The sequence below is a fragment of the Pristis pectinata genome, chromosome 23 (assembly GCF_009764475.1).
Source record: "Pristis pectinata isolate sPriPec2 chromosome 23, sPriPec2.1.pri, whole genome shotgun sequence".
NCBI classification, from domain to species: Eukaryota; Metazoa; Chordata; class Chondrichthyes; order Rhinopristiformes; family Pristidae; genus Pristis; species Pristis pectinata.
The window spans coordinates 13,458,909-13,475,494 of record NC_067427.1 but is presented as its reverse complement, the minus strand read 5'-3'; the positions used below and the strand labels follow the sequence as shown (position 1 = coordinate 13,475,494).

General features: G+C 43.7%; 1 protein-coding gene across 5 annotated transcripts in view; it reads right to left on the bottom strand.

Moving 5' to 3' along the window:
• Window positions 1–16,586, bottom strand: part of LOC127582253 (ral guanine nucleotide dissociation stimulator-like) — a 137,280-nt gene that overhangs the window by 8,222 nt on the left and 112,472 nt on the right. For all 5 annotated transcript variants that reach the window (XM_052037408.1, XM_052037407.1, XM_052037406.1 and 2 more), the window contains exons 4-15: window positions 16,296–16,367; window positions 15,135–15,325; window positions 13,737–13,852; window positions 12,987–13,202; window positions 12,232–12,335; window positions 10,431–10,515; window positions 6,052–6,129; window positions 4,887–4,973; window positions 4,409–4,441; window positions 3,414–3,535; window positions 2,920–3,015; window positions 1,109–1,307 (exon numbers count right to left, since the gene is read on the bottom strand). In XM_052037408.1, the coding sequence (XP_051893368.1) occupies window positions 1,109–1,307; window positions 2,920–3,015; window positions 3,414–3,535; window positions 4,409–4,441; window positions 4,887–4,973; window positions 6,052–6,129; window positions 10,431–10,515; window positions 12,232–12,335; window positions 12,987–13,202; window positions 13,737–13,852; window positions 15,135–15,325; window positions 16,296–16,367 (1,399 nt within the window). The remainder of the gene's footprint in view (window positions 1–1,108; window positions 1,308–2,919; window positions 3,016–3,413; window positions 3,536–4,408; window positions 4,442–4,886; window positions 4,974–6,051; window positions 6,130–10,430; window positions 10,516–12,231; window positions 12,336–12,986; window positions 13,203–13,736; window positions 13,853–15,134; window positions 15,326–16,295; window positions 16,368–16,586) is intronic.

The following is a 16,586-nucleotide window of genomic DNA, read 5'->3' as shown; positions in this document are numbered from 1 at the left end:
AAAGCAGCAACACAGCCCAAAAAAACTTCACAGTAAGATTGGCATACAAGATTGAACTTTCAGTCAAAGGAGACATATTGGAAGTTGAGCAAGAAGTGGATCAACAAACATCTTAAAAATGGATCGAGAGGCAGAGAGGATTAGGGAGCGAACCCCAGTGCTGAGGGTCTTGGCAGCTGAAGGCACCATCAGTGGTGGAACAATTAGATTCAGCAGGGCTCAAGAGGTTTGAGAAGGAGGAACACAAATATTTCATTGGGTCATAGGGAAGAGGAGATCATGGCCACAGAGAGCGAAGTTGTGGTTATGGTCAATAACAATGAAATTGTTTTCTTAATAATTTTTCTTTTTTTTTATTAAAGTATTGCATGTACAAAGTTGCCAACCTGGGATTGATCTTTAAAACCCAGGAGAGAATGTATAGCACTGTGGGCCTCATGAAGAAAACATTTAGTGGAGATCCAACAGAGATGTGTCTGTGGATGGGAGGATCCCAACTTCAGGCTCCTTGGGCACTTCAGCAAGTCACCCCTTCCCTCCAGCCCCCTACCCCAGAATCCTACCAGTGGCCAGCCAACATGCCTGTTGTGGGAGGCAACACCTTGCAGGGCTACAGGAAAACAAATGGACTCTTTGTTACTGAGTCTGGTGATTATTGACTGTCAATCAAACTGTTAAGTTATTCTATTTTCTTTTAACTCACCACTGGTTTTTATTCTGCTCCCAGTGTTGTCCAGGAGATTAATCTTCCGTTTTTGGAGACTCCAGGATAAATCATGGAGATTTGGAAACCCCAATGGATGGGGGTTTAACTGGGGGGAAGAAATGGATAAATTTTGGGAGAAGGATGGAGGAGAAGGCCAGTGATCACCCCAGGATCAGAGTCTACAGCTGGGAGCAGGAACATCTTAGCTCATTCTGATAGGTCATGTGGCATCATAAGTACAGTGGTCTCATGTCCCATTCAGGCCTTGGTAGTGACAGGCTGCTGGGTTACACTAGGCTCCCCTTGGCCAGTTTTACTGTTGGGATGGATGACACCCTGCCTGTGACACCAGACCTCAAGTTAACAGGCAGCTTGTGGATGTTTGCATAACCTCTTCCTTACCTTTTTCTCCTGGGAATCTGGCGACTCAGAGATGAAGCTGATGTTGATTTCTTCCACATCAGAGCTGCTGGAGCCGGCAGACGTGACACTGACCGAGTCTGCTGCATCCCCGCCACCCAGGTACGGCCCACACTTGAGCTGCTCGCAGGATCGGGACTGGGCACCCGTACTTGGGGCATCTGTGGCTGGGGTCTGTCTGCTGCAAATGTCAATGGGAAGGAAGGAGAAAGGAGTTAAGAAGCTGAATAGTCCAATGACAGACCCCATACCAAACTGAGCAGTCACATCATTGGGGTTTTCATCAGCAGTCCTTATTACTCTTCCCATAGTTTTTTTTATTTCCATTGATAGGAATACAAACCAGGCTGTCAACTCTCTTCCAGGTTTTATACAGCTACACTATGTGACAGTCACCCCTGCTGAGAGTCATAGTGGGAACAGAACTGTGTCCACCTTGGAACCAACTTGCTTTTATTCTGGCCTCTCCCACTTTAGCTCAAGCTGCTGACTCACTCTAAGCCAGTGGTGCAAATAGTAGAGCTGCTGCCTCAGCTGTCCTCTGGTCCTCTGTGTGGTTTGCATGTTCTCCCTGTGACAGCATGTGTTTCCTTCTTGTGCTCTGGTTTCCTCCCACATCCTAAAGGTGTGTGGGTTAGCAGGGCAATTGGCCACTGTAAATTGTCCCGAGTGTAAACGGGTGGAAGTTGGGGACAGTTAACAGAAAAAGATTAAAGGAAAAATTGGCTAAATGGCCTCCTTCTACATTGTGAGGTAATATGATGAGCCATAGCCTACAAGTCGTTCCTTCCTGAGGAGGGTCCTCCCTTAACCTAACACTGAGGGAAGGGTCCACCATCCCCATAACACCTCCCACTTCCATGCATTCTCCATCTGCTGCGACAGACCTGTAGCAGAAACTTGTCTGTCTTGTCCTCCCTTCAGCCCCCATTCCCAGGAACCACTGAGGCCAATTGTCCCCAAATACTGACCCAACCCAAGATCAATCAGCTTACCCCGCCTCAGAAATGAACATGGGGCTTACCCCTCAGCTTGCAGCACACTTAACAATACAGTCACTGAGGGAAACTTGAAAAAGCTTTCAAAGAGTGCCTGCACTGTCCTTTGGGGGTGATTATTCAACACTGAAAATGACTACTCACAGAATGCAATTAGGAAGGCAAATGGTTGGCCTTTGTTTTAAGTATATTTGAGCACAAACAGAAATTCATTTTACTGTAGGACCCTGGTACACTGAGTACAGGTCTGGTCTCCCCATCCAAAAAAGAGAGTGCAGTGAGGATTCACCAGATTGATTCCTGGGGTCAGAACATTGCTTACAAGCAGAGATTAAGCAAACTGGGCCTACATTCATTTGAGACATGAAAAATTCTAATTGAAACATGTAAAATTCTTATAGGGATTAACAGGGGTCTATTTCTTATGTTCCTGTGATCCAATAATAGAGTAATGAAGGATGGTTGTGGGTTCAGTAGTCAGAGGATGGAGCTGGGGAGAGGATTTAACTAGCAAAAAAGGACCAGAGGTGAGCTGACAATTTCTTTTCACACTGTGCATTGTGACTAGGAATGCACCGTCTGAAGTAGAGCAAATTCAATAGTAATTTTCCAAAAGAGATTTGGATAAAATTTGGAAGGGACAATACGTTTTCAAGGTTCAAGGGTATGGACTAATTGCATGTTTTTCAAAGATCCAACACAGGCCTGATGGGCTACAGTAAATAGCCTATCCTCTATATCACTACATTCTATGATACATCTATCCACCCAAGGCCAGGCACAAAGGACACTCACTCGCTCCATCGTTTAATGATGCCTGTGTTCTTCTTTGCCTTCAGAGTGTTGCTCGCAGACTCTGCCAGAGGCTCAATTTCACAGGACAGATTGTAACTGGAATTGTAATAACAGCAAAGTCAAAAATGGTAACAAAGTCAAGATAGGACATGACCTTCCAGCACCTCACACCTTTTCAGTCTCCTTCATTCAGAGGGCAAACTTGTAAAATCCTAGTCACTGGGTCTTAGCTCTGTTCTCACTGGGATAGGGTAGTCCACTTGCACCACCTCCTCAGTTAAAAACAGATCCATGTCAACCAGAGATTGGTTTCACTAAAGCTAACATAGGAAAACATTTGCTCTGTCAGGCACATGAAGGTGTGAGCACCAAGTAGGAATGTGGGCTCTCCCCAGGCCAGTGAACTACCTGGTTCCCTCTCCAGGTGGTGGACTGACAGCACCACTGACCAGCCCATGCCCAATCCTTCCCAATTAGCGCAAGTGACTTCTCACCTTTCTGCCTCTGTCAGCCTCCCCACACTACGAAACCACTCCACAAACCGATGGTCTGGTGTGAACGAGTAGTTGTTGCAGGCAGACTGTAGCAACTTGATCTGGGCAATCACTTCGAACTCCTGACAGAGAAACACTCATTAGTGTTAATGGACCATGCAGAAGAACACAGCCATATCTTACTCTTCTCAATGACCCTTCCAACAGATTGGTTTTCCTGTCTTCTGTGGCCCCCAGATCCATTCTCTCAGTTCCAGACATTGTCCTCAGTCTTCACTATTAACCATACATGAGAGCTGCTCTACACTTTGGAAGCAAATGTGTGTGTGTGTACACACAAGTGCTCCCAATTCACAGTGTGGGGAGTGGGGGAAAATGTTCCAAATCCTGGTGGCAGCAACGTTACAGCACTGAATGCAATATGAACATCCCACTGAGGTCCAATTAAACACATGGAAGCCCCCACACCAACTACTATTAGCTGTGGCCATCACCTTGTCTCTGAGGGCAGGTAGTAAGCCCAGGCTGTCAGCTGACACGCTGCCATTATACCGTCTTTACTTATAATACAAGATTTTGTTTTAATATTCGTGCCCCAGATATGAATGCGCTGGTGATGCCAGTACTTTTTGTCCATCGCTAGTTGCTCCACAGGTCATTGGGAGAAAGATCCCTGGGGTATGTCCTGTTAATGAAGTCTCGCTCCCCAGTGGGATGAAACCCATGTTGCTGGACCAACAGTCCAGGCCTCTGGATACAGGTCCAGTAATGTAACCACTATACAAATGTAGCCTCAGTAATGAGGTAAAGGGGCCATTGTGACTGGAGGTGGGTTATCAGTTCTGGGTGCCATCTGGTAGTCCAGCTGGGATATGACCTCTCCTTGCAGGTGGGCACAGTGGCCTCCTCATGGGGAACTCTCACTCTGAGATATGGCAGATAAATGAATCTTGCACCTGGCACTCAATTATGAAGGAAGCCGTTAAATGTATTACCTTTCTCCTTTTCTCAAAGTTGATCAGACCTCCCTGTGAATTGGAAAGGAACAGATTAACAAACAGCACGACTGCACTTCCTCTCCCCACAATCAGCCTCCCTCCTTCTCTCTAGTGCAGGGACAGAGAATCCACTGCAGAGGTCTTACCACCACTCTAAATGCGATCAACTAACAGCATAGGCTGTGGATGAAACATGCAAATCTCCAAAAGTACACAGCTTGACACCAACTCACCATTACAGTCCAGAACGAACTGCTGGCGAGACTTGTGAATAATTATTTCATACATTTAGATGACACATGAACAGGGGAGTTGACCTATTTAAGATCACCAGTTAACTACTTCATTATACCAGTGAAGAACACATTTGCCATCATACTTGAATATCACAAACAGTACTTTCCAGACTAAAACCATTTGTTACATGAAGTGAATGCTCCATCTGGAAGCAGATCCCAGGCTATTTCTCACTTACGTCTAAATGGTCCTTCACTGCAGTGTCCAACATAACCAGGTCAGTAAGAAAAGTTCCCAAGTATGGTATTGTGCCCTGCATGACTCCCTGGAGAAAAACAACAGACATTTGCATTACTGATTAAGGTCAGTCATCACAATAAATGACTAAGGAGCAGGATAGAATATGGCTGGAGATGGGCTTGTCACTGTAATGATTCACATGTTGCTGTGAAAGTTCCCAATCTGTCTCACATTCCTGTGTAGGTTACAAGCTTCTGACTCCACTTACAAGGCAATTAGGGGAAAGATACTTGGGTATCTTATAGTACAGCATGGTCATCCCAAGAACTAGACAGGCAAGATACAGGGGTGATGTTCTGAAGACTGGTGGATCCAGAACCAAGGCTGCAACCTCAGAAAAAGGGGTATGCATCACAAGGCAGCAGACTGGTGCTGCTATTAGAGCCACTGCCTCACAACTCCACAACCCAGGAACAATGCTGATCTTGTGCTGTCTGTATGGAGTTTCCATGTTCTCTCTGTGACTGGTTAGGTTTTCTCTGGGTGCCCTGGTTTCCTCCCACATCCCAAAGATGTATGGGATGGTAGGTTAATTGCCCTCTGTAAAATGCTTCGAGTGTGCAGCTGAGTGGTAGAAAAAGAATGGGTGAAAGAGTGCCTGATTATTGGCATGGAAAATAGTAGAGGGCTGGAATTTGCAAAGAAAATGCTTTAAATTTTTCCCCCCTTATTTCTTTTCCAATTCTCCAGTTCTCTTTCTCCCTTTCAAGGGATGTTAATTCAAAATCCTTTTCCATCATCTTATTGCCTGCAGTTCAGTCATTTTTGGACTATTACTCCCATCCACAGCACAAGGCATTGGAGAGAAAAAAAAGTGTGCTGCATACAGAGCCCCAACATAATAAAGAAATGCACAAGATTAACAGACTCTTTATAAGCTATGGTCCCATTTTCCTCTCCCAATTACAGCCATTTCCTCTGAACTCAAAGCTGCTCAACACAAATTCTCCTTTCCCGATTGCTGTAGCACTTTGCTGGATTCAAATTTATTGATTTCTATTGACTCTTTCCTCATATTTTGATGTCCAGTGGGTTTAAATATGATGGATAAACTAAAATCAAGTTCTTAGTGTACATCAAATAGATCTCAGGAGCAAACCTACCAAATCCTTTTGTTGCTGTTGTCTTTTCTGAGCCCGTTTTGGATTGATGTCAAGTGTAGCGAACTTTGAGGTCCCCTCCTGGAGTTCCAGAATATGAAAAGAAAAGGAGACATACACACAAAGTGAGCATCTCACAACAGGTCAAAGAATGCATGTGTCAGATTCAGACTTCAGCAGAAACTGATATCAGGTGCTAAACCCTGCCTTTCCAGTAGGTGGTAGCACCACACTTAACAAGAGCTTGGGGCTTTAAAGAGAAAGTGAATAACCTCCAGACATCCAGATTTGCTGAGGTACTTTTTTCTGAAGTAGGCTATCTGCAGTTTGCACATAGCAAGATCCCATGAAAAAGCAATGTGATAATGTCCAGGCTGTCTTTGTTGGTGTTGAGTGATGGGTGGGCCACTGGGGATAGCTTTCCTGCAGTTCTTTGGAATGGTGCCACAAGAACATCTGAAAAAGGGGGCTCAGCTTAACATTTCACAAAAGACAGTTCCAACAGGAAGAGGCCAAGCTAGGTTGTGTGTTCAACCCACTGTGTTCTTTTACAGTATCGTAAAGGCATCACACTTGCACCAACTGCAACTTGTAGTTAATGCCGCAGGGGGAATACTGGCCAAAGTTCCTGCTCCTGATCACTTTTCAGTAGCCCTGCTGGGTAGTGCATTTGGCTGAGGAAGAGCGAGACCAATTCCAGCACAAAACCAAGCCCATCTGAGCTCAAATGTCCAATCCATGATGCAGACTTCACTCAATGAACGTATACACGGACATGAACGTCTCCTGCGGAACGTTAGCAATTAGGTGGTCATTATCAGGAGGGAACCCCTCCCCACAGCAGGAGTCCTCCACCCAGCCACAGGATTGAGGTGACTGTCCTGACCAAGAATTAAAAGTCAAAAATAAATTAAATGCATATGTCAGTCAAAGAAAATAGACTAATGAATTTTGGGACATCCCTCAATCTTTACATCTTGTCCATACAGATGTTGAAACAGAGACAGATGCATATACCAACCAGGAATCACCCTCCTAGCTTGAATTCCAGCCAACACCCCAGGGGCAATTTTTTAAAACTGTGCAATCCCTTTATTTTATTTCTCTGTGTTGTGTCAAGTTTTCTTTCCTCTGTCCTTTCTGCTCTGGGGAACAACACAAAACCCTTACTGCATCGGCCCTTTGTTGTGCTCTGGACCTTTGGCTAAGTGTTAAGTTGTTGAGCTTTTTGCCACCATGTGTCTGTCAGGAATATCAGGGCATCTTGCAGCTCTTCTCTTGCTTGTCTGCAGTGATACATTGCCAAACATGTCACCATGCAGCTCATGTACATCAGTGGATGGAAGTGACATGCACTCCTCTGTCCACAATAAAGTGTTTGCTACATCCCTCCCTGGGGAAAACAGCCTTTAAAAAAAGACTTTCCAACTTAGTTAGAATAATTCCCCCTCTTTCCATCTTCAGTCTTCCTCCAACTTCCTCTACTGAATGCAGAGATGTTTCCTGCTTTTTTGTCACATTGGCCTCTATTGCCCCATGACCCAGGTAATCTGCTCCAGATGTGCAAGGTGATCAGTGCTTGTGTGGATGTGATGACAGCAGGATCCAGGATGGCTAATTCTAGCTGGACACATCACTCAACGGTAGACCTCATTGAAATGGGAAACTCTGCTAATTGTTTTTAAATTTGTTTCCCAGCCTGATACTGAAACTGTGTAACTGACACAGCCGCCACCATCGTGCCCAAGGACAGTGACCCTTCCAATCTAGAAGGCCACCTGTCAGCCCATCTGGTCTGTCCTGCTTCTTTGAAAGAGCTGTCCGGCATAGGGCCACACTTAGCCATGCAAATTTGACCTTCCCACATCCTACTGGGATCAGCCTATAGAGGGGACTGAGCCAGGGAATGAAAAGCAGATGCTGGAATCTGAAATAAAAATAAAAATTGCTGGAAACCCTCAGCAGGTCAGGCAACATCTGTGGAGAGTGAAACAGAGCTTCAGTTTTTGGGTGTTTATTCTGTTACTCTTTCTTCTGATGCTGCCTGACCAGCTGAAAGCGCTTTGAACCTTGGATCTATTTTATTGGTAGGACAACACCACGACAGACATAGCCTCCCCCCACTGGCTGCTATCCTGAATCAGTCACGGCAGTTCCAAGTGATTCACTAATCCAGTGATTCAGACACAGCAGCTGCAAACCCACAAGCTGAGGGCCTTGCAAACTTACTGTAAGAGAAGCTAAATGAGAGAGATGATTGTTGGTTGCTGGGAATGGAAATGAAAGCTCAGACCCAGTCACAAACTATTTTTAAAAAGTGCTGTAGTGTGAACTTTCCCTTGGTCAAGTCACCAGGGCTTTATCACAAACCGGGCTCGGTTGTAAACTCCCTTTCTGGTGGCAAAAGCCATTTAAAAACTCGATGACTGATCTCCCAGCTTGGTTGAGAGAGCAGGGTCCAGGACTTATGCAAGAACACAGTGACTGGTCTGTAAGCAGCACTCACTGATTACTGGTTATACAACCACATCCTGCCATCAGATCTCCACCTACTACATGCCTGAAAATGTTGACCCTACAGCTGTTTCCAGGAAGCTATAGGTTTATAACCTTCACTCTAACCACAATGCAGGTCTTGTACAATAGCTTAAATCGAGCAGCTCATAAGTTTCAGGCTTTCTGCAAGATTCTTTTGATGTTAAAAGTGCAGAATGCTCTTATTTTTCATTGGCACCAAGTCAGTAATACAAGTTTATACAAATCCCATTTAAAAGCCTTGTTGGGTTCAACAACAATGAAAATTTGCTTTCATATTGTCCCTTTAATATACAAGAACTTGCCAAGATTCCTCACAACAGAATTGGTCAAAGAGGTACACTTTGGGAGGAGAGTGAGGTAGAGAGGTTCAGAGAGGGAAATGCAAAGGTTCAGCCTGTGCAGCCCAAGGCACAGTCGGCAATAGTGGAACTGGAGGATGGATGTGTTTTTGGACTCTAGTTTACAGAGATTGAGATGGGCTAGGGTATAGTAGGATTTGAGTAGGGTCAGTCAGTCCCATAAACACCATTACATGCTCTGGTCTGTCTCCACAGGCATCATAATAAAGATCTGATAAAAACAGATTGCTGGAAGCACTGTGGGTTTGGCAGCATTTGTGGAAAGAGAAACAGAGTCAATGTTTCAGGTCTGAGACTCTTTGTCAAAACTGACCCGAAATGTTAATTGTTTCTCTTCCCACAGAAGTTGCCTGACCTGCTGAGTGTTTCCAGCATTACTTGTTTTCATTTCTGATTTCCAGCATCTGTTGTTTTATCTTAACAAATTGTGATCTAAGTTGGATATTCATATCTTTTGTATGGATGGTTCTTCAATCTCCGAGGAGGGCGAGAGCAAACATTTGCAGAGACAGAGCTCAATTTGAATTGATAAACTGCTACACATCACAGCACAGGGACATGGACTCATGAGCAGATTCACTGGTTGAACAACACAAAATAACAAATACAGGACATATTCACAATGTTTTGCCTGATTTAAACAGTATATATCCAGTTACTCCCTATTTTTTTTTGCATACTGGGAAATTTTCCAGGGAACTGACCTTGAGATCACTCAGGTCACAGGCTCTCACAGGCAACAGCAGCCGAGGCTGGGTGCACAGTTTCATACATTACCAGAGACCACTGCTGGAACCCAGAAAGATCCCAAGTATGATTTGCCAACATTATTACACCTAGGTTTCCTTGCATCATTTAGTATTTAAAACCTCTGCTTGTTTTGCTTCTTGCTATTCATAACCCGACAGGGCCCAGAACCCCTGCCCAGCAGGTGTGAGCAGGTATGGATTACCAAGGCACAATTATAAATGACTTACTGTTGAGAGTCCTTGAGGGAAGTCCTTTCAGCCAGGATCATTTGTGTTTTAAACAGCCATCAGCTCAGAAGCCTACACTTTATAAAACTCACTTGTATATACTTCTCTTTAAGTGTTCCATGTTAACAATCCCCAAACACAACAGCTGTCAACAATACAAAACTCTAATTCTACACTATCAGCTTTCTACTTAAAGGTGCTGATGTACCAGAAGACTCCTGATTCAATGCATGGTGCATTAGTTGAATTAGTTGAGGGTGGACCAGGATGCCTTAACTGATCTCATTGCCCCTGGGTTGGGGAGTAGAGCAGTTTGGTCAGGATTACCATGTCCGATCTCTGTCCAGCCTTGCTGGGAGGTGAAAGAGTGTGGATAGTGGTCAAGTCCAGGCAGTGACCTTCCACTCATCTGGGATCACACTTGGGGAAAAGCATGACTGGGCCATTGGACCCTGCTGAAGGAGGAAAGGAAACCCTTAAGTTTCTTAAAGTAACAGCAAACACTTACCTTGATGAGCAACTCGCGGCTCAGGGAGTGGTTATTGTCATCTGAGAAGATTTCAGACAGTTCTTGGAATATCCGAATATTCTCTCTGCAAGATTCCAACCAAGGGCATAAAACGTTAGAATGCTAATGCAACCCTATTTGATATTCACAGGAAAACCAATAACTATAGCACATTGAACAACTCCCTTAAATCAGAGCACCAAGTTACCATCTCAGGCAGAACATGGGAAACTAAAAATTGAAGTTAGAATTGACCTGTGCACAATTCCAGGAAGCCTAATCTGCAGGGTCTTGCTTACAATGAACTTGCTGAGTACATGGAGTGCATGTTATTGAGAACCAAGCAGAGGACAATATCCAAGTTTACAACAAGCACAGCTGGAAATTGACACAGCGGAAGGTGCATTTACAACCCTTACTGTACTGAATCGCATACAACACAATGAACCTTCATAGATTCCTGCCCAGTGGTTTGGCATCTGGTTTCCAGGAAACACAGAAATGCCCATTCTCAGATCAATGAATTTAAATTTATTGGTTAGTCTACTAGTTTCTAAATTTTAATGATATGTATCCAATCGTAGGAACTAAACCCCCTCTGAAAATATACCAACCCTTAAAGAGTGGGGTTTTGTCAACAAGCATGGGAATGAGCCACAATACTGGCCACACCACAAACACGTATCAGGACATTAGAACTGACCTCAGTGCTGGCTGGATTCAGGATGGTCAAAATCTAAATAGACGTCTTTACTGCTCTCAAATACCATGCTTTAAGATGCATGGGTGGTAGGCTGTTTAATTATACATGCATACACTATGATTTAACATAAAGAAGCTCTTTATCCATCCTTTCTGTGGAAGAATGGTCAGAATGACCCAATTGCCAAAGCTCAAGATGGGTTAATTTCTAAAGGTAGCCCCCTAGTTGACACTAGATTGGAATGTCTCTCATTCATTTTCTGGCGACTAGTGGGTTTGCTGAGGTGAAACAGATAGGCAGAACCATAATGCCCTTGGGTTGGTGGGAGAAGTTATTATTAAATTGGGCCAAGGCCTAACTATGAAGCTTTATAAGGAAATAGACTGCCAAAACTCAGGGTTTAAAGTCACAGACAAAGGATGGCAAATTGGTCAAGTAATGAAAGGAAGATCACTCAACCACACGTACAACAACTTGCATTCATAGGGAAGCTTTTCCAGTAATGAAACATCAAGGCACTTCACATGAACCCTACAAACACGAAATTAAGGCTTGTTAAGAACTACTGGGACAAATGACAAAACATCTTGGTCAGTGTGGTAGATTTAATGAGCATCTGAAATGATGAGAGAGAGTAGTAGAGGGGTTTAAGAGGGAATTCCAGAGCTAAGCTGCTAAACAACTGAGGAAATGCCCCAGAATGGGGAAGTGGTTAAAATCAGGCTGATCAAGAGGCCAGAATTGGAGGAGCACAAACATTCTGACACTTTGGGCTACAGATGGTTATGGAGAGATACCATGGAGGGATTTAAAAATAATGATGAAGACTTTTATATGGATTCATTGTCAGCCCGAAAATCAATGTCAACCAGTGAAAATGAATGGGAGTTGGCTATGGACAGTAAGAGTTCTGACCACGCATTTGTGGAGGGGAAGATGGAAAATCAACTAGAAGAATTAAGTTTAGAGGTAATAAAACTACAGATGAGGTTTCATCAATCCACATTGAATCCACATCCAAGGAGGAATTAGCACCCTTTATCCCAAATTGGCTAACTAAATAAAGGAATTAAAATATAAACTTTATCCTGATCCTACCTTGATACCTCATCCCAGCTTTTCTTGAGCCTGTGGACAGAGTTGCATTGTAAAGCAGAGAGGATGGCTCGTAGTGAGGAGAAATTCTTGAAGATTCTGCACTCCTATGGTAAAGGGAAAGAAGGATTGAAGATGGTTGATAAGGCAATAATTTTTAAGACTCAGAACTCTTGAAGGTAGTATTCTGCCCTCAGCCAACTGTTCTGAGCATACATGGTCAGTAACAGCTGTGTGTTATATTCTGCTTCAAAAATTTGGCTCCACCTGCATCAGCACCTCTAGTGACTGAGGGCCACAGATTTCCAACCCTTCTTGTCTTATGATTTCACAATATCCTATTGTAGCTCTCCATCCCAACTGCTCAGAAAGGAAAAGTATTCAACTCCTGTTGGAGTCAACAAACCACCAGGGCACGTCAGCCCTTTATCCATTCACTTAGAGAGCCAGTGTTTATTACAAGGGAGAGTCAATGGAAGAGTGGAAATGGCAGGTGGATGAGGGGGGCACTGGAGACAGGAAGTGATTGAGGCTCCAAGAACATCGCCAATCAGAGTTAGCAACTCAAGCTCTAGACTTTTATGGATAACAGACCTTAGGGGATGCAGTGACTTGTCCAGAAATTGTTCACTGACCCCTCTTAGACCCCTCCATGTGGAATGCTCACAAATACCTTTTCGATATAATCCTAGTGATATACTAGGCCTCAGGTCCTAAAGGGAATGTTACTCAATACACCTGTCTAACTTCTTACTTACCCTGGCCACCTCAATCCATCGTTCTATGATCTTGGCTCTCTGTTGAGGCTTCAGGGTCTTGTCACTCAAACAGGTTGCAATGACACAGTTTGTAACCCTGTTAAACTGTGTGACGGTAGCACGTATTGTCGGTGCCACATGTTCCTTCCCCTTCTTATCCCTCTGGGACCAGATGCTTCCCAGGCAGTGATATGGAACTACTTTCTTGAACAACTCCTGAAGAAAAGAAATAGAATCTTATCACCTCTGGAAAACAGAACAATCATAGAAAATGGACTGTGCTCCATATATTATGGTGAGCATTCTGACTAAATGTCAGTGTGCACCAGAGAGGCAGACCTAAGTGATCAAATTCATGCCCCAGTGCAGAACCTGATGCACTTGGCATGAATGTGGCTTTGCATATCACCCCCTAAACTGGGAAGCCCAGTAGGGCCCTACAACCAAGTATGGCCCCCGAATTAAACCTACTTGGGGAGCCCAAAGTTGTAAGATATTCAACCTTTGCATCCCACCTGCCTGCTTAAATACAGAGTGAAAATATTCATTCAGCAACAGTGCTGGGGAAGTTGCCTCTGTGGAAAATTAACAATACTGAATCTAAAAGGTAGAAAGGCTGTGTGCTATAATGAAACTAAAATTCAGACCAACAATTCCCCTAAGTGCACAGGAAGGAAATGGGGCTGACGTCTTATCACTAATCATTTATGTGCTTTCACACTTAAGTGACAAGCCTCATGCTCCACTCACCGCATCCATTAAGGTGAACTGTTCAGCCACCACGTTGGCGAGAAAGGAGAGGAAGTCAGGCTTTGGCTCTTCAAACCCATTCTCCTCAACCATCGTGAAGGTGCAGTGATCAGCCGCTGTAAACACAACCGGATGTAGTTAACAATCAAAGTTATCTACTACTCAGTCAGATCTGGGATTACACATTAGGTCTTAAACTGTCTCTTGTTCTTCTAATCACTCCACCACTGGCAGCTATGCCTTCAGCTGCCCAGCTCTAGAATTCACTCCCCAATCCTTTCTGTCTCTCCCCATTTCTCCTCCATTAAAACACTCCTTGAAAACCATCTCCTCTACATGCTTTAAAACCTTCATAAATATCTACAGAAAATCTTGGAGATTCCTTACAGGTCAGGCAGCATCCGTAGACAGAAAGGTCGAAGACCTTTCATTGATTCTGATGAAAGATCAATGAGAAACATTAACACTGTACCTCTCTCCACAAATGCTGCCTGATCTCCAGCATTTTCTACTTTTATTTCAGATGTCTAGCATCATCTAGCATTCAGTGCAATTGGTTTGGTAACATTCTTGGGTGGTTAAAAGCACTACATAAACACGAGTTATTCACATTTTTGGAAACTATTACAAGCAAACAAGATAGAAACAGACTATGCCACAATTAATTGCTGCCACAAACCACATGGATACACTATGTTCAAACACATTGCAGTATATCACTGGAATCACAGGAACACAATAGCTGGGTCACATTTAAACTATTTACATTCAGGGAAGTAATAACATGACTTGTCATTGTCTGTATTTCCTGCTAACTCCAACTATTATTTCATATTTTTCCATTATTTCCTTATGACATTGAAGGAGGCTATTTGGCCCAATGAGTCTATGTTGGTTTTCAGAGCAATTCATCAATCCCAGTCCCCAATTTATTCCCTGTAATCTATTCTCTCTCATGTCCATCAACTTCCCACTTACCTACAGTAGGGGTAATTTAAAATAGTTAATTCATCTACCAACCATCAAATTTCTGTAGAGGGAAGAAACCAGAGCAACTGGAAGAAATCCACAGGGAGAACATGCAAACTCCACAGTCAGCACCAGAGGCGAGGATCGAACCAGGGTTGCTGAAGCTATGAGGTAGCAATGCTTCCTGCTGCACCACTGCATCTCCTCCCAGTTAATCCTCTTTATCCTTGTGAGGCTGCCTCGTGAGGGTGGGTGGTGGGGGTTGCCAGCAGCTATCTTATACTTCACTGCCAGTAAGTAATAGTAGAAGAGAGGCTATAATTATCCAGAGAAATTGGACAAGCTGTGACAGCTTTCTCTAGAAAGGGTGAAGACTCAGGGGTGATGTGGTAGGCTGGGCATGGAGGGCGCAGTGCAGCAAGAACCTACCATCTTGAAGATCCAGCTCTTTGTGCCTTTGGAATGTACCAAGGAGGACATGAGCGCGGCGTTGCAGATCCGAACCTGGAAACATCTGATGAATGTAAGCGTATAGATGCTTCAGGCAGGAATAATCTGGTGGCTTCCTGAAATCTTCAGAATACTGATCGAGCCAGGCTCCAAGAATGGATGAAATGGTACTGAAAGGAGAGAACAAAGACATGTAAACACCTGGTAATGAATGCTTTTTGCCAAACAGCAAATGGCCAGAGTACCATGGCTCCAGTTCCAGTGAGGCTGTGGTAAAGTGCTGGACCAGCATCCTGAGACTGGATCACTGATCCAAAGATATGACTTCAAGTCCCACCACAGTAGCTAGAGAATTTAAATTCAAGTAATTAAATAAATCTGGGATTAATTGCTAGTCTCAGCAACAGTAACCATAAAACAATAAGAAAATAAATAATTCACAAAAAGTAAAAAATCCAACTGATTCACTGACATCCTTCAAATGAAGGAAACTGCCACCCTTACTTTTCCCAACCCATACCTAGCTCTAACCCACTAAAGTTAGTGACTCTCAATTGCTCTCTGAAACAGTCAGGCAAGCCTCTTGATTTGGGGGCAGTGAGGGATGTGCAAGAAGTGTCAGCAATGATGCTCATATCCTGTGAATAAATCATTAAAACATTCATGGGTAGCCTAGCAGCACCCATACAGGATAAAGGCAGCTCATTTACCTTGTTTCTTTCACTGAGTAACTTCTCTAGCATAAATTCATGCCTAAAAACTTAGAGGAAGTGTTTTTTATCCCCCCAAAAGAAGAACAAAGCCCAATCTTAAGAGCATCTGTTTACTTCTATTTGTCAGCAAAGGTCAATGAGATACAAATGGTTTCCAAAGAACTTAAAAACATACAACCCACATCAAAGCAGATGGTAATCCCCTCATCACTCCCTATCACGGCACAATTGTGCAGAGGAATAAAACATGGCACCTGGAGTTGTGAACCACAATGCACTGGCCTTCCCACAAAAAAATGGCAAAAATTCAAAATTTATCAGCACTGTTGCCTTAAGAGGGCAACATATTTTAGCAAGCATGTTACTCAGCATTCTGGGCATCGATCATTCATAATGCAATGCAATAATAGGCACCAAAAGGTCTTACTTTTTCAATTCCACCCTATCATCTGGTGTAAGCTTAGAAACATCTCCATTCATTTGATGCAAGTTTCCGTATCTGTGAGAAACATGAGAGAGATTAAAACAAATGAGTTAAGATTATGGGGAGATAGAAGGATTTGAGAGCTTTAAGTTCTGGGTACAGTGGCTTCTTGTTCCAAAGGACTCAGATTTGATCTGCCTCTCTCTGCTGGGTCAGTATGGTGATGCACCATGCAGATCCCAAGGGGTTTCAGGATTGGGTTGAAGGTCTCTGCTGGGCCAGCAGGTCTAGGAC